Source organism: Bemisia tabaci, chromosome 1 (genome assembly GCF_918797505.1).
Source record: "Bemisia tabaci chromosome 1, PGI_BMITA_v3".
Taxonomy (NCBI): Eukaryota; Metazoa; Arthropoda; class Insecta; order Hemiptera; family Aleyrodidae; genus Bemisia; species Bemisia tabaci.
In genome coordinates, this window is record NC_092793.1 from 75,988,636 (window position 1) to 76,011,195 (window position 22,560).

A 22,560-nucleotide genomic window follows, 5' to 3' on the forward strand; every position below is an offset into this window, starting at 1 on the left:
TTTATCGATCCTTTTCCATAGGTTTATATGACAGATCAATCGATATATCGCAATTCACGCCACGCCACTGGGGCTTCTGTTTCCGGCTCATCCGTAAAAGCATCTACCCGTTTAGGGGAACTAATGGCTGCATATGCTGTTTTTAAAATACGCCGGAGATATTAGTAGCTCACTGCACCTGTGATAGTATCTGCTTTACAATATTGCAGATTTACGGACTGATTAACGAGGAAAACACTGGGTGCCCCAATTTCATCCCCTCTCCAGGCGGTCCGGGGCGGGATACGTCTAGGTGGTTTGCAAGCCGTCAACGCTGTAGAGAGCGTAGAGGGCGCACGGGGCGCAAATCCCTCCACCGTGGCCGATGGGGCGGGGCGGGGGTGGCGGGGTTGGCGGGGGTGGCGCGGCGCCCGGGATGCGGATGCGCTCCGCGGGGTTGTTACCTAGGTAATGACGTCACGAGCAGTCACACTACCGCTCCTGCGTCTGACGTCACCAAACTCGCGGGTCGTTAGCCTGCCGACAGCGCTGCCGAGTATATCCAGTTCAGAAGGCATCATTTTATTTATTTATTTATTTTTCTGTCGGTTTATTTCGAAGAACGCATAACTTCCGTCTATATTTCCCCGTGCGGATAGCTGCTTTGCGCCTACATATTTGATTTCCGCCTAAAGTCGTAGTGAAATGAAGTGAGCTGGGGTCATGCTCCGATCGAAGCGTTTCTAGCCCGGTGTGCGCCGAGATTCGGTCATCTTTTCGATACACTTACGATCCAAAATGCGATGTATAATACGTAATAAAATAAAACCTCTTTGTTTACATCAGAAGGCCGGGCACCCATGTATCGAAATGGTGACTCTGCATCGCACAGGAGTCATAGAATCACCCTCGATTAACAACGACAACCTCCCCCCCCCCCCCCTCCCTCCCCGACAAGATCCTCACATTTAGAAACTCCAGGGATCTGTAGATCTAGGATCCACTGATCCAATATTTCCCCGAGGTGGACGAAGGAGAGAGACCATGGTGGCACAGCTCCATCCATGGTTACAAATAAAAAGGCAAAATTTTTCAGTCTAACAAAGCTGTTTGGAACTTGCGGAATGTGTTTCTCGCTAAATTTCATCTGGAAAACATCCACCTCGAAGGCATTTACTGGATCTCGCAGCATACCTCTCGCGGAAAGATGGGAATATGAGGGGGATTCTGCGACTTGGCACCGCGACGGTACCCTGCCGATCCAGCGCCTGGCTGGGGCTGCAATTTCATGCACACGCTCCACGTCCGCGAGTTTATACTCACTTTTAATACCACGGCGCGGCGAGCCGCGAGCGTAAAGCAGCCCCCGCACCCCCCCCCCCCCTCCCGACAGCGTCGCTGCACCCTTTCTGACACACTTTTTTTTACGAGGCGTCTCATTACGGCCACGGCGGGTCGTAGTATTTCAGATACGAGATCTGGGGCTTCATCAGTATCGAAAAACGCTGCTCTTTCATGGCTCTGTGGTTTCATTGCTGCAGATTGCTTGCTGTGCCACGGGCAAACACCGTACCGCCATATAAACAGTTTATTCTTGGGAAAAAATATTAATTTTTATCATTGAATTTGTCGAATTCTTTCGGATCAAATTACAAATTTAATTATTTCGAAAACTGGACAAAACATATTCACAAGTTTTACTGGAAAGAGTGATTTTTCACCAAGCTCTTCCAAATTTTTTTCAAATTTTTTCTTGTGCAGTTTTGTTGTTAGGCAAAACGTTACTACGGATTTGGGTGTTTCCTTGGAAATTTTAAAACCACCTAGTGCGACACGCACAAAAAAGAGAAAAAAATAAGAAGTCAAAGGAAATTTGATAACGTTGAAACGCTCTTACGGCGTTCTTCCTCAATGTAGTGGTGGTGATTACTATCATGCTAAGGAAAAACGCCGTATGATCCTTCAGATGTTGCCAAATCTCCTTTGATAAATCAAGTATTTCTGAGTAAATTTGTAAATATCTCCCTTCCGATTTCCCATTGGAACTTTGTTCGTAATTTGATCTAAAGGATCTGAAAATTTCAATGAAAAATATTCATAACGTTCTTCAAAACTGAGTATTTTCTGAGAGAAAATTTGGCAACATTTGAATGCTCATAGCACGGCATTTCCTTAGCACGGCATGTTAGCACTCCTCTCTGCCGTGGCGAGAAAAGATGTCGTTTGAACATTCGAATATTGCCAGTTCTATTGCCAGTCCCGTAGTAAAATATTTATTTTCAAGGGAAATTCTGAATCTTTCTCTTTGAAATTTGCAGGAGCCTCACTTAAACTTGCGAATTAGATGCTCTGAAAATTTTTAAAACAAATATTCAAAAGTTTCTGAATTTTTTTTAATCCAAGAACATTTGGCAACGTGTGCAGGTTCATACGGCGTTCTTCCATAGCAAGACATATCTGCCCCCAACGGAGGAAAACTTTGCAATGTAGTCAGTGCTGTTGTGTTGAAGGAGCAGAGAGCAGTATAAACACTAACTTCTCAAAATCTGCAATTTTTCTTCAAAGTTCGACCGATATTTCTATATCAAATTAACTGAATGATCCCGCTCGAACAGGAATATTTGTTCAATTTCCGAAGAACGGAGTTTTTCGAAAACATGCAGCACGTCCGTAAAAATTAACATTTCCGATAAAAAGTGGTGGGTCTACCCCTAAGCACCCCGAAAGCACAATATACACTGCTACTCAATGCAAATTAGCACATTGTTTTCAAACTTTACGACAATTACAAGTGCCATAGTGAAAAATGTCAATGAGCAAATGCCGTGATTCTCGTAATATTGTCAAAAGTCATCCAAGAGACTCGCCAGTGTCATTAAAAAAAAAGTATCTAAATAAATATAGGTATGATGCGACGCTACTCCAAATGTGTACGCTGGCTCGTAAAGAAAAGCGTCGAAAGAAGGGGGTTGTCGAAAAAGACGAGTAATTCATTTGGTGATGAGGAAAGGGACGGTAATTTAAAAAGTGAGGAGAAAGGGGCGACATGTCTTTCAGAATCTTCCGCCATAACTTGAGCTCCATTTCTTCCTCGCCCTTCATAATTGGGCTTCATGGTGATTAGATTTTCCAAGTTGTGAGACCCAAAACGTCATAAAATATAATGAAGTTATATGAAAATAATTATGCTAAAACCTCATAAAACTAGAGTCTATTTCAACTTCAACAGTTATTGAGCAACAAAAGGAAGTTAATTTTTTAACACCGAACAAGCCTTTTAAAAAAGTTTCATGGATCTCGTTGACGAAAGACGGTTATCGAGAAACAAAAGGAAGTTAATTTTCTGGAAAAGTCCCATGAATATCCTTAATGAAAGCCGCATAAAATTCAAATTTAATGGCGACCAGTTGCGCCGTATCCGAGCGAGTAGGGTAGTTGAAATTACTTGCTATAGCACTAATTTTATTGCAAGGTTTCAGCTTAAAGTTGCAGCACAGGTTCCTCCATTAAATTTTAGCTTGAGATTGCATTTTAAGAAATTTTGTGAAATTTTACATCTACAAACTCTAATCATCAATCATCAATCGCACAACTGATCATTCCTGGACGTTGAGATATGTTTTAAGACGAGCAAGAAGAAAACACAAAGAGCTTATTAGAGATAAAATCTTAATATTTAATTTGAAAAATAGAATGAAATTGTGAATCAACCACTGTACTAATTGCGAGGGGCGTTGGTTCATTTGAAAGGTGTTGTTCTCAATGCTTCGGGAAAACTATAAATTATTTTCTGGGGTTCGTCCCCGATTTTTAAATCCCTAAAAACTCATAAATTGGATGAGGGGAAGTGGGGGTTTTTTGTTTTTTGTTTTTCGGAAAAGTTTTGTTGCTACGCATCTTACTTTACTGTTTGCTGTCTTTTTATCAGCTGTTTTCATTCAACAATCATCATTAAGTGAGGTTACGTCCAACACTCAACTGCCATCAACTTACATTTTTCTTTTCCCGCGTTTTTTTTTTTTTTTTTTTTTTTTTTTTTTACGGTTTTTCATGATTGCTTCCATCTTTTCCTATTGCCAATTTTTCCTCATTAAGTCAATAACCTCCAAGTTTTTTTCTCATTTTAACATACCAAAAAAAAAAAAAAAAAAAAAAAAAAAAAAAAAAAAAAAATTCCGATCAGAACTTTTCACGCTGTTTCTTTTCAATGTGTATAAATATGTTTATTATTAATTTCCATTTTCATTTCATCCTTTTTCTTCTGATTTATTTTTTTTAATTTAAAAATTGAACTTTTCAGTTATGATTTTGTTAAAATAATAATAATTTTTACTAATTTTAATTTTAAATTTAACAGTTGTTATGAGTGAAATTTTCAATGACCGAGGCGGTCGTCCTCCAAAACGTGGTCGCGTTTTCCAGAATTCTTCGCATGTTCGTTTAGTGAAGCAAGAACTTAACTCTGTTATTAGTATAGAAAATCAAAGTTTCATTTCTTCATTTCGGAAGTATAAAATTGATGATCAGAACTTTGATGAAAATTTTGTTACCAAATTTTCAGTCGGTTCAATGAATATAATTTGTCATCATTGTGATGCTCGCCATTTTCAGGGTGAAATGTCCAATGGTCATTTTAATAACTGCTGCCAAAATGGCTTAATTTCTTTACCGAGTATTTATATTCTCCAAATTTCATAAAGCGTATCAGAAATTATAATAGTGCTGTTGCTTTTGCCTCTTTCTCTGTAAATCGAATTGATATTCCGGGTGATGGACCTTATTGCTTTAAAGTTCAAGGATCCATATATAGGTAAGTTTATTTAATATTTACCGTTACGTAACGTACTTTTTTCAGTTTCTCAGTCCGTCCCTCCCTCCTTCCCACCCCTTAACGCATCCGGAATGCAGCTGCATTCCCCGGAAACCAGAAAGCAGACTGAACATGGAAAAAACGAAGAAGAAAAAGCGGAAAAATTAGATGAAGTTAAAACAGGAGCAGAAAAAGAAGAAGAACCAGAAGGAACAGCTACTGAAGAAGAAAAAGAAGAAGCAAAAAAAGAAAAGACAAAAGGAGGAAAGAAGAAGAGCAAAGTTGTAGGAAATATAGGAAGAAAAGCAGGACAGAAATGGCAAAAGAAGAATCAACAATTTAATCGAAAAAAAAAGCAAAGTATTTAAAAAATAAAAAAAGATCTTCTTTAAAATTAGTTTGAAAACAAATGTAAAACCTAAAAAATAATTTTGTATGAAGATTAAAACAAAATTTTAGTTTAAAGTTTACTAAATAAAATTACAATTTTTGAAAACATTTGTTATATTTATTCTCTCAAAAAAATAATTAGACCCGATTCAAAGACAAAACAGAAAATTAAATGAAAATAAATAAATAAAAAAAAAAAAAACATGTGAAAGTGAAAAGTGTACAGGAAAAATAAGGGGCTGCGAAGCAGCCCCATAAGCCCCTAGTTATTTCTTTAATTGGAATTTTTTCAATTTTTTTTGGCCTTGCTATCCCCTTCAAATATTGTAAACGCAGCAATAATTCACTTCGTTAAACTCGCATCATTTTATAGAACATAATACTGGGATGTATACATGTCATTACATCAAATGTATACATTTGATCATGAAACAGTTCGAAATAACTTTGAAACTACTGCTTGAATAGATATTGCGAATTGTTCTATAATTTTCACAAATCACATTCAAGCAAGCCGGCGTTTTCTCAAGCTATAGACCAGAAAAAACAAGAACAAAAAAAGATGTTGAATGAATGATGAACATCCTCGTTGTTGAAAAAAAATACATAAAAAATGAATAAAATAAAATGTGCGAAGAATCTTAAAACGATTGTCTTAATCACCATTGCAGTTAACTTTAGCAGCCCCAGGCGGAGAAACAATAATAGCAGGTGCAACCAAGAAAAATATTTTCAGGTTTTCGAATATTTTTTTTTTTTTTTTTTTTTTTTTTTTTTTTTTAACAACGACGATGTTAACTAAACATACTAATTTATCGGTGTACATAATTTTTGCGGACAGATTCTTGAGAGTTATGTCAGCAGTACAACAAGACATCGAACATTGATACATCCAAGGGTTGAGGGTCTACTCTTATCTTGCCGACATAGCATAAAGTAAATTCAACATTCGGCCTGCTGATCAAACAGTGCAAAGTGGTTCCTAAAACATGATGCAAAGAGTTTCAGTTTCACAAACTCTTAACAAATTTCTCAAAATATAACACTTATTCTCACATCGAAATGGTGGTGGAACTCTTAATAAATGTACGTATCATCACCTTAAAATCAGCATTTTCCAATTATCAGTTCAGCAATCTCCATATACGCACTTACAATTAATTTTTTAGACAGTTTTCAGCTCTATTTTTTACTTTTATTATAAAAAATATAATTAAATTCTAATCGATTATTACACACTCAATTTGACCTACTTATTCTCATGTGACATGAGCGTGCGTCGAGCGTTCCTCAACGTATGGGAAGCTTTTAGCGTAATTGCCCGAAAGGAGCTAATTCACCATCTCATTCACGCAGTTTCTGCCCTATTTTTGTTGGGCGGAAACTTTCGGGCCCTGGGTGGGGAGTCTTTTCCTAGTTAATAAGTTCAGTTCTCAGTTATTTGTTCGAAAGTTTCCGAGTTCGGCCAATACTTTGAACCAGCATACATATTGCAGGAAATAATGTCGACAATAGAAGTAGGCTTAGTATATTGTAGTCAATAGTAAAAATCTCTCTGAAGATTGGAAAGTATGAATTACAGTGTTTTATTCTCCAAAAAAAATAAGTTATCATTCCTCATGAGTAAAACTGGCCGATGGTCAGGTTTTACGTTCGGTGCGAAGATGTTTTTACGTTAAAATTAAACGACGAGTGTGTTGCAAATTTTAGTCGGTAGTAGTCTACTCGTGTATTTGATAATTTTTGGCCACAGAGAGCACGAACACTCCAGGCCGTCTTCATAGGCGCTCCAGTGGCGTGGCGTGATTTGCGGTATATCGACTGATCCGCCATTTAAACCTATGGAAAAAGATCGATTTACAGGGTGTTCGCAGCGAACACCTAAATAATCGATTCTTTGCCACAGGTTTAAAATGGCAGATCAATCGATATATCGCAAATCACGCCAGGCCGCTGGGGCGCTCCTTAATGGTTTCCTCCTTCCTGAGGAAGCATCCAATGAAATTAACATTGTGATTAAGATAAGTTAAGGAGCTTCTTAACATAGCACTATAAAAAGGGCAATTCCAACTTATGTTGAGTGAAATTCAATGTTATAAATTTTGAAATAGACTCTCGCTAGGAAGCACGGTGCTTTTTCTATATACAAAAGAATAAAAAACAAAAGAGAACACTTTGCACGTTATGAAAATTGCGAGGTAGGTTCGTATAGTACGTTTTCCACCGTATTTTTACGTTTTGGAATTGCGAATATCCCTTCCTTGCAAAGGTCCATTTTCGAAATCACTCTGTAGCATTTTACTCGAAATTCATTGAAATTGTTATATTTGTGATGCTATGTTAGATTTCCTTAAGCTTTCCTCAGTCACAATGAAGACCATGCAGGGTCTCCTACGAAAAGCAGCTGTTTACAGACGGACTATGAATAGAGCCCTTGGATGGGGGTGGCTACGCTGCGTGGCGAAAAGGGACGTTCGGCGTGCTGGTGTTTGGCAGGTTGCGGGGCCCGCTCGGGACGGCGCTGCGCAAATCCCGCAGATCATCGAACCCGAAAGTTCAAGCATCTTGGAGCCTTGTTTTTACGAGGCTCATTTCCCTGGATTGTGATTGCTCCCGAAACTGCGCCCCTCGCACCGCGCCCCATAAAAAAGCCCGGCCGCGCGGCCGAGGCCGAGGGGAGACGCCTCAACGTGACGGGAAAAATAAGAAAAGCCGCCAAGCCGAGGTGATAAATTCGCCAACACCCTTTCTGACCCCGAACTTATCGGGGGGTGAACGCCCCGCGCCGACCCAGACCGCCAGGAGCGCTAGCATCGATCCTCGAGCACATTGCACCCGCCGATTTCAATGGCGCACCTCGTCCAACTCCACCCAAAGCTCTCCGCGCAGAATCCCCCACCGACCCCCCGCCCGCTCCCGCACCCTCGACGCCCTTTGAATCAACCCGCAACCCGCACTGCACGATCAAATGACGCGCTCCCCCGCCTTTGCCAAACCCTCCACTTTCCTCCCCTTTAACTCCACGTTTCCTGCACCAAGTTTGGCAACCTCGCCTCGCGGCTCCGGCTTCAGTCCCTGCCCGCGCCGCGCCGCGCCGCTGCAATCCCCACCCGAAACCGCCCGTTTCCCGGCTGCAGGGCCGCCGATCGTGGCAACCGCGGATATCGATTCAGTCCTTTCTATTTACTTTATATTTCTGGAAACGTCGCTGGAATCTGAATCCTCCATTAGTCTGTTCCTGCGTTCCCCGCAGACGAACAGCCCCCCCGCCACCCCCCGCCCGGTCACCGCACCCTCGTCGCACCCCCCTCTCCGACCTCTCCACTCGCACCTTCCCGTTCCGCGGCGGTTCCGCTCCGGAAATTGTAAAAATTTCAGAAAATCGACACCTGCAGCCTCGCGGATCTAGACCCTTCCGTCTTTTACCCCGTTTGCGCGGGGGCTTTGGCCGATTAGTGAGAGAGAGATCGACAACTAGGAAGATGGAGGGAGATGGATACAATACGCTCCCCTCGCGGCTAGTAATGTCCTGACGGGTTGGCTAGAACAGGTGAACCGTTTACCCTGTCATGCTAAGGAAGAACGCCGTATGAACATTCGAGAATTGCCAAATTTCCTTCGATAAAATGTTCATTTTTGAGGAAAGTTAAGAATATTTTCCCTTGAAATTCTCAGGACTCCTCGGTAAAATCGCGAGCAAAATTATCTGAAAACTTCGAAGAAAAATACTCCTAAGTTTACCAGGAAATTCGTATTTTATCAAAGGAAATTTGGCAACGCCTGAGGGTTCATAAGGTGTTCTTCCTTAGTAAGGCAGTACTGAGGTCATTCGCAGTTTGCGTACTCGCTTCTTGTTTTAGTTATGTGGGAAACTACTGCGCATCAAGGCGGTTTTGCGAAGGGGACCAGACCCTTCCCGCAGAGCGGGTGCGAGAGGTAAACTTAAAACGCAATTGCGAAATTTAATTGGAGCTCCCCACTCACCTCTGGAACAACGTACTGACTGTAGAAATTGCGGTGTATGGGAGACCCCTAAAGACGGTTTTGCAGAGAGCGAACTGCGGATAAAAACAGTTGCTTGCTCCTGATTAAACGAAAAATGTGAACTTCCGCTTAGTGACATTAAGGTTTATAATTGCGCGGTTTCTAAGAGAAGAACACCCGCACTTGATGTTCTTCGGTTTCTCGAGATCCATGTTGAATAGTGTAATGTTTAAAATTTTCAAGATGGTTAGGTTAATGCTAAAATATAGCAAATTATGGCAAGTAAATCAATTGCTAAGTTTATTTTACACCCACAATTGAAACATAGATTCCGTCGTAAACCCTCATGTGCTTTTCCAGAAAATTCTATGGACAGGAGTATTTGAGCAACTATACGCGCATCACGGCACGCACTGGTTGCATTCGTTCCAATCTGAAGGGGCTCCTCAATCAAGTAAACATGTTTATTACTCTGAGCTACATCACAAATGAAACGTAAAGGTATAGGAATATGCAAGTATGAGTTTTTAGGATAGTGCCATTCCACCATTCAGGTTGAAAGTAGAAGCATTGGCGGATTGTCTTTGACATACATTAAAGCGATCCTATTTGTTACGCATTTTGCGGCTATAAAAGCAAGGCCAATCTTGATTTTTCTTGAAAAATTTCTTAAATTCCTAAAGCGTTCCCCCTCGTTTTTGACGAAATAGACTTTCCCGGAGAGAAGTTACTCTCTTGAGAAAAACCCTCCACCCATGATCAAAAGGCGGAAAGTGCATTTATTTAATTATTTAATTTATTTATTCATTCATTTTTTTTTAAAAAAAGCGCAGATATTTTAGGGCTGCACCCTTACCCAAGAGAGTGTGACCCGCTACATGCGGAGTTTTTTCTTTTATTCTTCCATTCATCAAAAAATACTGACATCGTCACTTGATTCTGTTATTTTTATTTCTTTACATGAAATTGAACATTAATAGCCTGAATATCTAAAGGTTGTTTTTCCTCACTCCAACCTTTACCTTTACCACAACCATTTTGATAAAATGTTCACCAAAAAAGGTAGTGGGAGGGGGGTATTATTTGTATGGTGAGCTGTCCTCACTCAAATTTAACTTGACCCATCTCTCACCTCCTGTCTTGTCTAGGAACCGCACAGCCCCGGGTCTGCTCCTGGAACCTTGCACCCGATCAAAACTCCCGTAATCCTGTATGATAAATTGATGAAGAGCGTAGATAGACGGATTACTGACCTGGAAAACAGTGTTGAAAAAGGGGAGGAGAGAAATCAAAATCATTTTCGAATTACATGCACGAGGAACAAGATATCCAAGTACGGGTAAGGGAAGGGCGGGGAGGGGGGGTGAGTAGTGGGTGTCCTGAAGTCCTGACCTATTTCATTAAGCTCTGTTTGTTCGGTGGAGGTTGATAAGGATCGTGAAACTGCATATTATTTTAACTACCCAGATTCCTCTAATTGAATAATTACTCGGTTTCCCTGTTAATTCAGAATTGACTTCCTTTATTTTTTGTAATCCGAGTTTATCCGAGCCGAGTCGGCGTGTCAATCCTCGTGCGTCCCTATATAAACTAAAAGCTTACGTTTGAGACTAAAACTTCTCGGTGTTACGATGCACCTTTTCAGACCTTTGAAACTAAAGGCGAAAATATCTACTTATAACAACTATTCGGTCGTGTTTGAGAAAAGGACAGTGTGTGGGGAATGATCGCGTAAAGGAAATCTTAAGCCCGAACATTTCAAAAGACGAATTACATCCGCAATTAAAAAATCTGACTTGCAGATATCGTACGCCCTTTACAGCGCTTGAGAGACTTCTAAAAATATTCCGAATTTTTTTCTTTTTTCTCAAAATAATTATTCATTTGGACTTTCTTGAGCAAACTTAACCTCGATTTATCTCAAATTTAAAAAATGAACATCTCAACGCGCGTTGGTGCCAGCGCAGCGATACAACTATTCGTACTTGATGGATGTCTATGTTGCATCTCAATATTTGGAGGCGCGATGGCGTGATGCTTTGATCTACGCTGCTACAAGGTATCGCTCCTATTCGGGAGAAAAGTTAGAAAACAAGGCCGGACCACGTCTTTCCTATACTCGGTTGTGTTCCTCATGAAGTCCCTGAAGTAACACCACACATTAGAAAAATAGAGATAAATGCAATATATCGCTCCAATGCGGGGGCAAAGTTGTAAAACGAGGCCGGATAACGTCTTTCCCATCTCATGGGCTGTGTTGCCCACATAACCTTTGAAGCACCACTACCAATAATACAAATGGAAACCAACGCAATACGGATATAGAATGAGGAAAAGGGCTCGTGCTGATACGGCGCAGACATACAACTATTCATACTTGATGGATGTCCGTGTTGCGTGCGCAAAATTGAAGGCGCGATGGCGCGAGACGTGAACTCGCAGAGTGCTCTGCTCCATGCTGTTTGTGACGTAGCGCTCAAATTGAGAAACAAAGTAAAAAAAACGAGGCCGGATAACGTCTTTTCCAGTCATGGGCTGTGTTGCCCACGTAACCATTGAAGCACCACTACCAATAATACAAATGGAAACCAACGCAATACGGATATAGAATGAGGAAAAGGACTCGTGCTGATACGGCGCAGAGATACAACTATTCATACTCGATGGATGTCCGTGTTGCGTGCGCAAAATTGACGGCGCGACGGCGCGGCGCGAGACGTGAACTAAAATTCTTCGCTCAATGCTGGTCGTGTGGTATCGCTACAATTCGGGGGAAAAGTTGAAACACGAGGCCGGAAAACGTTTTACCTATCTTCAGCTGTGTTGGCACTTGATTTTTTTCTTTCCTTTTTTCAATTTGATGACTGAGCCTTTTTTTTTAATGATGTATTTGTAGACTTATAGGTGAAGCTCATACCTAAAGGCCCCATATACAACCCACAAGCCACGTTTTTCTGGGAAGTCTCGGATCAATTTGACCAGTCTTGGACATCTAAGGGTTAATGTCAAAACTCAGATGGTCAAGATTGCTCAAAGTAAATGGGCAGGAGTTATATATTCATGGCTCATGACAATCAATTAAATAAAAGGAGCAACTTTTGTTACCGGTGTTGCGTACTTGGGACGTGCGTATTTAAAGGCGACTGATCATTCGGAAACCTCTCAGAAGAAAATTTTGTCGCTAATAATACTTTTTTAGGTACCGGTTTTTCTTCTCATCCATTCGAATTTTAGCAAGTACAGTCATTGGTCGTAAGTTTTCTCATGACATCCAGTAATCCACATTATTTACAACGTACAATTTTCCAAATATCTCTGGGAACGATTGAACTTTCTAGGAGTCAAATTAGAGCACACATTCCATCTATTTTGAGTCTTTGTTCAGACAAAGTCGGCATAAAATATATTTGAAACAGTAATTATTCTCAAACCACGTATCTCTGAATTTAGTGTTGACCCTCAAGTTCCAAGAACACGTATCTCGGTGTTGATGATACTTCCCGTGACGGACGAGAATATCATTCTAAAAGCTGATGGAGTCTTAAAAAGCACTCCAGACATTTTTTTAACTTTCCTGGAAAATCGGATATTCCGAGATACGTTGTTACGGACTTTCGCCGTTGTAATAATGTCGTAAAAGAGTCTAATTCGATGGTGAAACTACCAAACCACGTATCTCGGCTTGCGACATTGGGGACTTCCTGTCATACCTACTCCATTTTTTAAGTGAAGAACTATACTCAACCTCGATTCTTAATAATTTCCATGAATTTTCTTTTTCGTGATTACTTGAAACTCTGAAAATATCTTAAGGAATGATGTTAACATGTTCTGGAGATTTTTAAACACTACAAACGAGATACCGACGGTGAAACTACCAAACCACGTATCTCGTTTGCGGTGTTTAAAAATCTACGCTCACATTTTATTTTTTTTAAAGTAGACCAAATCAATATCATTCCTTGAAATTTTCACAGAATTTTCTCCGCACGAAGAGGAAAAATCACAGAAATTTTCAAGACTGGACGTTAAGTAGTTTTTCATTAAAAAAATAAAGTATGACAGGAAGTCTGCGACGTCGCAAACCGAGATACGTGGTTTGGTAGTTTCACCGTCGATACGTGGTTTGGGAGTTTCATCGTCCAATTCTCAATTCCTTTTCCTTTTCCCTCGTACAATTTCCCGTTTCTTAAGCATCCCCCAGCTTAGACTGTTTACGAGTTTTTGCTCGGATATATCTGCTTAACCCTCGAGGCACCTACACAACCTTTTGCGATGCTCGAGCAATTAGATTAGGAGCGAGCTTACGGGCGGAATTAAGAATGAATGAAATTAATCGGCAGGTATTAGTAAACTCCGCGGCTGGGACGGTGCTGGTGTCGCACCCTCCGATTACGGCGGCAATAAAATAGGAAAGTGTGTCGCAAGAGCATGGGTATGTGCGAGACAGGACAGGAGCAGACCAAAGAAACCCGTGAGCGTTTGAATTTTGGCGCGAAGGATCTCCCCTACCCTGACGGTGCGGTGGGGCAGGAAGTTGAGAGAACGGGCGGGGCGGGCAGCGCGGGGTCTGGACGGCGAGTGCTGGCTCGTTCGGTTCGGTTCGGGGTTCGTCAGTTTGTCTTCGTCCGAGATCGGTTGCTGTGCGAGCGCCGCCCCACGCCTCGTGCTTCGATTTTTCGAGAGATCTCCTCAGTTGTTTTCTCACCGGCGATCGTGACTCACGTGGTGTGTGCAGAGCCTTTCGTCGTACGTTTAGCCAATGCTTTTTAAGTAAAAGTTTTAGGTCGATATTATTTTTAAATCTTTTTTACGCTGTGCAGTGTGATATTTGTTTTTAAAAATCATTTTATGTTTCAATAACTTGTTTTCCTTTCTTTAAGTTTTAAGCGCATTTAACCTAAACCGGTCGGTGTTTTCAAGAATTCCTCGTTTTCGTCCCGCGAGTATTTAGTTCAATTTATCAGTGATGCCGGCGAGTTTGTACCCCGAAATGGACTCCAGCGTGGATAGTAGAGCTTTACAAGTGGCGTTCGAACTATCTCTCATGAGCATGAAGGACACAAGTGCCATCACACCAACGAATATTTCGGATTTGGAACCTACCCTCACTTCTCAACTGCAGAACCTTATCTCAGCGCCGGAAGAAACCCGAAACAAAAAGAGCCAAAATATGACTGAATGTGTTCCTGTACCCAGTTCCGAACATGTTGCCGAAATTGTCGGAAGACAAGGTATGTGCCACAAGAAATGAAATACTTATTCTTCCTCTCTGAATTCTCATGATCCGAATTCCTCGCGAAAATGTGTTTCTGTCATTGGTGTGATGACGCCTGTTTTCTATTTATTATTTTCATTCCCGCCATGCTTCATCATTCGAGTAACATGTGTAGATTAGGCCAAACCGAACATGTGTTGCACTACAACCTGCTTCGATATCATTTTAATTTCCTCCACCGTGTAGTGTTACTTTTAGAATTAGATGTCATGAACTCCGCGGTTCTCAGATCCTCCGCAGCCTCTGTGGTTATTTTAAAACCTCATCTGTCTCCCTCTTCACCGCTTGGTTTTCTAAAATGTCATACGGTAAATAGTGATGAGAAACTGTAGCCATGCACTGCACCTTTTTCTGCTCGTGTTCATGTCGTTCTGTAGGTTAACGTAGCTCTAACCGTGACCATTCCTCTGATTTCCTCAGCAGATTTTTCCCTTGTAGTGAAGTGGATGATGAGGATTGGTGTCTGCATATCACGAGGAATAATTCTCTGCACCATTTTATTTTTCGCATCCGATGTTATCGAATGTATTTCCTTTCGTTAGATTCAAACCCTGCCTTTGGCTGAAATCAGTACCAACGAAATTGTTAATTTACGACTCTCTTTTCGCTTCCAACGTGAAGTAAAAGAAAATGCACAGATTTTAATATCCTCGATACTTCATGTAAGCACAACACTTTTTTAATCTAGTATCCGAGGGTGTTATTAGGACTCCATTTTTTATGAAATGATTGAAATTATCTTGACATTCATTGCATTTTACCCAAAATAAGGTGATTTACCTTAATTCTGTCTGTAGGATTTATCTATAGTTTCGCGATTTGCTATTTTTGTTCCTCTTTCAATCCCATGTCCACAGCCATTTATCTTAATCAATACAGTAAACCGTAATTCGCTTCAATTTTCTTCACACAACAAAGATCAATGAGACGAATCAATAATGTGAATTTAAATGCTGATTTTCATTTGCCCAAGGCAGGGTGGTAGGGTGGTTGGCATGAATGACCTGAGCTCATGTACCCAGAACATTAGCACATGACTTTTTTGGGTTCTTGGGTTCCTCCATGAAGTTTCTTATATTGAGTTCGTGTTTTCGTGATCTGCCGAAAGCTCCATAATGTTTCGTAGTTTTCTATCGAATTAGGAATTGTTACACTCCTTGGAGACGTTACGTTGTTATAGCGGACAAGTAAGAGGTTTTCGAGTGTAGCCATCGAAGTTAAGAAACTACAATCCTGTCAACGGATCAAAGGGACCAATTTTTTTTTTACGGTCAACAGTAGATTAAAACGACTATGTTCTAATCCAGTTTTACGGTGACTAAAATGGCATAAAGTCTCACTAATAGGTAAATTATTTTAACAACTCAGGTACCTACATTTTGCACTAAGGAAGTACCATTTCGGACTCATCATCTAAAGCTCTTACTTATCTGCTTAAGGAAACGACAACCCATGGGTCTGCTTTTTGCAATTCAGGCATATTTCTAGCTCAGACGTAAAGACATCTATCTGCTCAGAGAAACAAATTGTACATACAAGATTATCCATGAGTCCCACATCAGTAACTTCCAAAGACGTCGAGATACTGACTTGGAGCGCGAGACTTTCGGATCGCCCTGTATGTTGTTTCAAAAATGAGCCCTAAATAGCAGCTCCTAATTGCAAAATATAGTCCAAATTTTGCTCCGAAATTTAGCCAAAAATTTTGTCCAACCTATCAATCAGGTTGTGGTAGAATATGTCCATTTTCCGGGGAGTTTCCCAGCCATCGGATCTTAAAAATGCCGGATGCCTCTGGACCGAGCGATTAATATGAGTTGAAGTGAGTGATGATTACACAACAACCGATTCTCTATCGGAGGTTGAACATGAGCAATCCGCAAATCCGTCAAGAGCTCGATTTCCGTCCGACTTGACCAATTTGTCTCTCAATTTGTCAAAGTTGTAATCTTGTTTCGGTCCTCCGCCACTGGCCGCCTCCTCCTCCTCCTCCTCGTCTGCCGATAATCTCCTTAGCGTCGTTGTGGTGTATCTTGTCTTATCTTATCACGATGTCCTGTGAGGTCAACCGACACACGTTACAGTGCGATAGTCGACTCTGCTTTCCTCGGTCAGTCTCCAAGGCTGTGGAAACTTGGGGATCTCTACCGGGTCCGAGCTAGAGGAGCTAGGATGCCGTATAAGCCACCAGACGTTGCCAAATTTCCTTCGATTAATCACGAAGTTTCAGGAAAATTTGTGAATGTTTTTCTTTCGATGTTTCAGAAGATTTTGTTCGTGATTTGATCTCAAAATGCCGAAAATTTCAAGGCAGAATAATTACTCTGAACTTTCCTAAAGAATCGGCCGAATTGGTTTTTTTTTTGTTTTGAGTGGGAAAAATCACGTTTTTTCGCCAAAATCGCGGCAATTTTTTTTGCGTAGAGCCATTGAAGAGTTATTTCTTGAGATTTCTGAGAAAAAATGGGTTTTAAAAGTAAGATGGGACGGCTATGAACTTTCTGCATCCCTGAGCAAAAATTCCAAATCTGGTAAGCACCACCAGGTGTTGTAATGTTTGTGCTAGTTGTTCCTCACTGTGAAGAAACTTCAATTCCCTCCCTCCCTTCATGGAATTTCAATCGAGGAAATCGTCTGAATATCGTGACATTTTTAAATGCCTCACCTTTTCTGTGTCAGCTGGTCACATTTGCCGTCCTCACACCCGGCTGCGAATGATTTTTCGTGATTTTCCTGTGCTTAAATGTTCTTTGCGAAGAATCTAGTAGTCATTTTTCTCTCGTAGTGTGCACTTACCAGACTCTGACTTTTGCATACTTGTATCATATTTTTTACGTCGAATCGTCAAAATTGATCGGTACCTATCTTTCAATTTCACGATCCAGATGTGATTCTTTCCCCCATTTTGTGATGGACCGTGTTATTTCACCTACATTCTCTAACACAGTGCATTTCTGCAGCTCTGCTGACGAAGACGAATTACCGTCCGTGCACAAGGTTGCAACGCTGTACATAGAGGGTTGGCGCCGGCAACGCTGCATTTCTCCTCTTTCGCTCCGCATTATTTGCCCCCTTTCCACGGAAACCTTTTCGTGGGTCTCCACGGATATTCTGTTGATATTCGCATGACTAGATGCTTGATATTTTTCATCTGCTCCTGGCTCTTTCGCTTCATTCTTGACGTTCTCAGAATTCCGAAAGGTACCACAATAGTTTAGTCCATGGTACAGTCTTCGCTCGGAGCGGTATTTTTTTGTGTCTACTCCAGCTTTGAGCTTTTCCCAAACATACTTAAGCGTTGTTAAACACGCGAGTTAAATATCCTGTAAACATATTTTTTTTTATTTTACCTATATGCGCCGAGGACCAAAATTCTCCAGTCGTTCAAATTGTGAGAAAACTACCTAGTACTTACTGACTTTCTTCCAGTATGAAATTTTTACGTATACCTGTTCACAATTCTTAATAGTGACTGATCATCAGAGCATTGGACATTCCTGGCAATCTCACTGTGTATGCGGTAATGTCTGTTATGATTTGCACGAATTTTCTCTATTTTTGTTCATCTAACTACACAAAACTCAGGTAAAAGCTACTAAAATTACTCGAGTGTCCGGGGCCAGTAACATTTGCCTAAACTGATATTTTTATCAGAGTTTTTTGAGCGAGTATGGCTACGCCGTCGGTGCACTGCGCCCAACTCATTGTCGGGATCATACTTTTTAATCAATAAATCTTGCGGCTGTCCCTAATGCATCAAACTCGTCCTCCGCGAGGGTCTTTGCTGCCTTGCTGTTGCCTAATGTCCTCCGATAGAACATGTATTTTGAATAAATGTTACTGATATTTTGCTTTGAGATTTTAAGAGAAACCAGAAGTTATATGCATAGGTAGTTGTTTCTATTATCAGCTTCATTTCTTAGGTTACCCTCACATGGTTAAACTGTGATTTAGTAGGTCTCTCAAATAGTATCATTTTAAGGACAATTGTTTACGAGTCTCGAAGAAAATTCAACAAAATAATTTTGGAAAAAGGGATCTGCCAGGGACTACGATGTTTATCCTCTACAAAAACAGCCACAAAACTTAAAATTTCTATGACTTTGATCAATTTTGAGGCAAGATAGGCGCGGTCCTACCTTGTAATTTTTCAAAGCTCATTTTACATTTCTTGCAATTCATTTCAATCCTTTCCAAGGGTCTGTTTCCATATTCAAACGGTTGAATTCCAACCCAGGCTCGTAAAATTTGTCCTTTTGATGATACTACTGCAAAGGCCTCCCTGGTCATGGTGTGAACCATACAGGATGATGAATACACTCTAGGTGAAGTTACGAACAAAATTATCTGAAAAATTGGAGGGAAAATATTCACAAATTTTCCAGATAATTCGTGATTTACCATAGGAAATTTGGCAAAGCCTAAAGGATCATACGGCGATTTTCCTTAGTACGGCAGTGCAGATGATGCAGGGAAAATGACGTTTGACGAAGAGAAATAGGGCAACATCGGGAGTGCTGATACGGGGTTTTTTGCCGAGGACAGGGTGGATTCGGGTGCGTCGCATGCACTTGGTTATTTTCGTGACCTGATTTTTACCCCATCCGGTGCCCGCGCTGCCGGTGAGCCCGCGTGCGTGCGAGGGAGAGCCGCCCGAGGGTGCACGGAGCGAAACAAAAGGGGGAGCGAGAGGGGGTGAAGGAGAGAGAGAGAGAGGACGAGCGCCAGACGGAGAGGCAGGGCGAATGCATCGCCGCGCTCCGATCCGGGGTTAGGGAACTCGGCCTCTGAATGGGAGTATTGATTGCCGAGGAGCTTGGAGCTTGCAAGCGCCAAAGCTCCTCGGATTTTGTACGTTTTCCGACTCGAGTCGAGGAACGGGGAGCGGAGCTTTTTCCTCGGGTCCTCGTTTCCCGGGCTTGTAGCACCCTCCACTCCGCATCGGGGGTGTGTTTTAACGGCTCCCTTAATATTCCCTCATCCACCTGAACGTTCGCTCCGGCTCTCGCAGGGGTGCAAATCCACGGCTAATGAACAGTATCGGCTACCAGCGCTCTCATTTCCCGGAACTAGTTCCGAAATCCGGAACTTTGAAGATTTTTCGGAACTTTTCCCGAAACATATGAAATTCCCGGAATGTCTTAAATCTTTGCCTTTTTCGGAGCTTTAAAGAAATCGGAACCAGAAAATTCTGAATTCCGGAACTTTTGAGTATCATGGAATGGGAGCATTTTCGCCTACCTGCAACCTGACGATCTTGTATGACTAGGAGAAAATTTCTGTGTAGTATTTTTGTAGTTTTGCGGGTAGATTTTCTTTTTTTTAGACACTACTGATTCATCACATCGCTCCTATGTACGGAATTGGAAAAAAACTAAAAACATCAGCTTTTGCGTATTTTGTACTGTGCAATGCACCAAAGTTGCAGTTAGTCGATAATGCTCCTTAGCTTTCAAAATTGTAAAGTTGCGGAAGCTGTTTTTTTCTTTCCCGAGTTCTAGTTGGTAGGTAAATTTCGTCAATAATGATTTTGACCGAGCCGTTTCTCTCAAAAAAACAGACAGGAAGCTAGAAATTTTTGAAAAACAGCAAATAACACCGAAAAGAAACCAATGTTTCGTTACTTACTTTGGCTTCGCCTCGGTCCGAAAAGTTCAGATTCGAATTCAGGGAGCCGAAATGCAAAAAACCCACTGTTCAGACCTCATCATCCATACCGTGTATGGTAAATCCCTGCTTCGAATTGAAACCAGAGGCGGATCCAGCAATTTGGCAACACCGCGTTTCCTCCATTTAAACCTATGCTGATCTTGCCGGAGCACCTGGTTCCACCAAGAATCGATACATTTTCATAGGTTTAAATGGAGGAAACGCGGTGTTGCCAAATTGCTGGATCCGCCAATGATTGTTGAAACACATCCCAATTTTTCAAGGAGCAAGAACGACGCCGCTTTCTCACCTTCAGTCGCGATAGGTAGCATAGAACATACACTGCATAATTGGACAGCATTTAACAGAATCAAATACAAAGGGTTTGAAACTTTATTCCTCCTTTAGATTCAATTTTTAGTGGCTATTTTCGCGTTTGACTTTGAATTTTTATCTGAGGTTACCACTACTTTCTTGAATCAGAAGCGACTCTACTCTTTTCTCCAAATGCGACTCAGTGCGCTTTACTGCCATGCTAAGGAAGAACGCCGTAAGTACATTCGAGAGTTGCCAAATTTCCCCGAATAAAATATGTATTCTTGAAGAAAGTTCTGTATATTTTCCCTTAAAATTTTCCGATATTTTAGATTAAATCGGGAACAAAATCGTCTGAAAAATTGAAGGGAAAATATTCAGAATTTTTCCAATAAATTCGTCTGGTATCAAAGGAAGTATGGCAACGTCTGAAGGTTCATACGGCACTTTTCCTCAGCACGGCAGTGTAGCCCAATGCTGCCGTGCTGAGGAAGAACGCCGTATAAGCCATCAGACGTTGCCAAATTGTCTTCGATAAAACACCCATTCCCTGGAAAACTTGTGAATATTTTTCTTCCAATTTTTTGGAGAATTTTGTTCGGTTTTTGATCTACAGTTCCTGAAAATTTCAAGGAAAAATAGTCACAATTTTCCTCCAAAATGAACATTTTATCAGAGGAAATTTGGCAACTCTTGAATGTTCATACGGCGTTTTTCCTTCGCACGGGAGAATGGTGCCTGGGCTATGAAGGGGTTGGGGCCCGGGCGGCCCCCGGACGTGAGGCGCGGTTGTAGCGGAGGGCGTTAAGGTGCTCCGTTTCGGAGAATGATTAATGGTGTGCGTTACTACGCACGGCGGCGGCGCTACGTAACCACGTGGTGTCGCTCCCACCACATCCACGGTCGCGCCGCGACGCGACGCGTCGCGGACCGGTTGCGCCGCCCGCGGCCGCCGCCGGCGTCTGGGGCCCCGCTCAGCTGATCCGTCGAATCAGCTCCGACCGAGCCGTCGCATCACTCCGCCCAGTGGCGCAGCGTCCTCTGCGATGAATCGATCTATTACCCGTTTAAACTTATTGATAAATATCGATTATCAGGGTGTGAACGACGGACACCTCATTAATCGATTCTTTATCGTAGTTTCGAATGGGAAACTATCGATAGCAGCTGATTCGTACTTCGCCTCTGACTCCGCCCCGCGCTCACTGTGGCGCGAGAGCGCGGCCGAGCGTTCCCGCCTCTAAGATTTCAGCTCGTGTGTGCACCGACGTAGTGGCGATACGGAATTGCCTCGTGCTGCATCGCGAAAGTGATGCGAGAAAGTAATTGAATAGCTTGTCTTATAAAATATCCAACTATGTTTGGAGGGGGGCTATAATTCAACTTTTCGGTCCTTCATCAGGGTGTCTACTTTCAGTACAAACCGGAAAATATGAGCGAATTCTGAGTGCGTCATGCGTTTTTCAACCACACGCAGTTAAGAACATGAACAAGGGAAACATTTGACTCAGTTTATGAAATATTTTGGTTCGTGAAATCAAGCGAATGTCACTTCGTTCTTGCCAGAAATCAGGAAAAAAACTGCATTTAAATATCGGGAAAATCCAAAGTGAAATTTTAGTAGACACCCTCTTTAGTAGCGTCCCCAAAAGAGCACTGTTTTTATTCTTGCAGTTCGGAACCCTTCAAAACGATTAGAATGTGTGCGTTCTTATCGTTTTAATGTGTCGCGAAGGAAGAAGAAAAAAATTACCTAAAACAAAAATTAAGAGATGCGTACAACCCTAAAAACAACCCTTACGCACGCATCAACCTGTCCTGTAACTTCTTGTCGAAGACAATTTTTTTTTTGTATTTAGGGATCCGAGATCGTAAACATCCTTAAATAGTTCTCTTTCCCTACAAAGCATAGCTAAGACGTTTAAAATTCCTTATATTTCGATCAGTAAGAGACCCTGAAAAACTCGGAAAATGTCTCTAAATTTTGATTCGTCTTGACTGCGTGAACCTCTCCGGACAACTTGATTTTCGTGGGCACTGTGCGTCGACGCCAAAGACATTGGTCGACGCGCGCGTAGTCTTCCACTGAGGCTATTATTCACGTCCACGTTTCGGGCAGCTAATCTGCGTTTACCCGCGGCTCGTTACTGTCCGG

At 41.7% G+C, this 22,560-nt stretch overlaps 1 protein-coding gene across 1 annotated transcript in view; it reads left to right on the forward strand.

The window, feature by feature from the left end:
- Window positions 1-13,758: 13,758 nt before the first annotated feature.
- LOC109036370 (RNA-binding protein MEX3B) overlaps window positions 13,759-22,560 on the forward strand; it is a 53,265-nt gene continuing 44,463 nt past the window's right edge. The window contains exon 1 of the mRNA XM_019050552.2: window positions 13,759-14,397. Within this exon, the coding sequence (XP_018906097.1) occupies window positions 14,133-14,397 (265 nt within the window). The 5' untranslated portion in view covers window positions 13,759-14,132. The remainder of the gene's footprint in view (window positions 14,398-22,560) is intronic.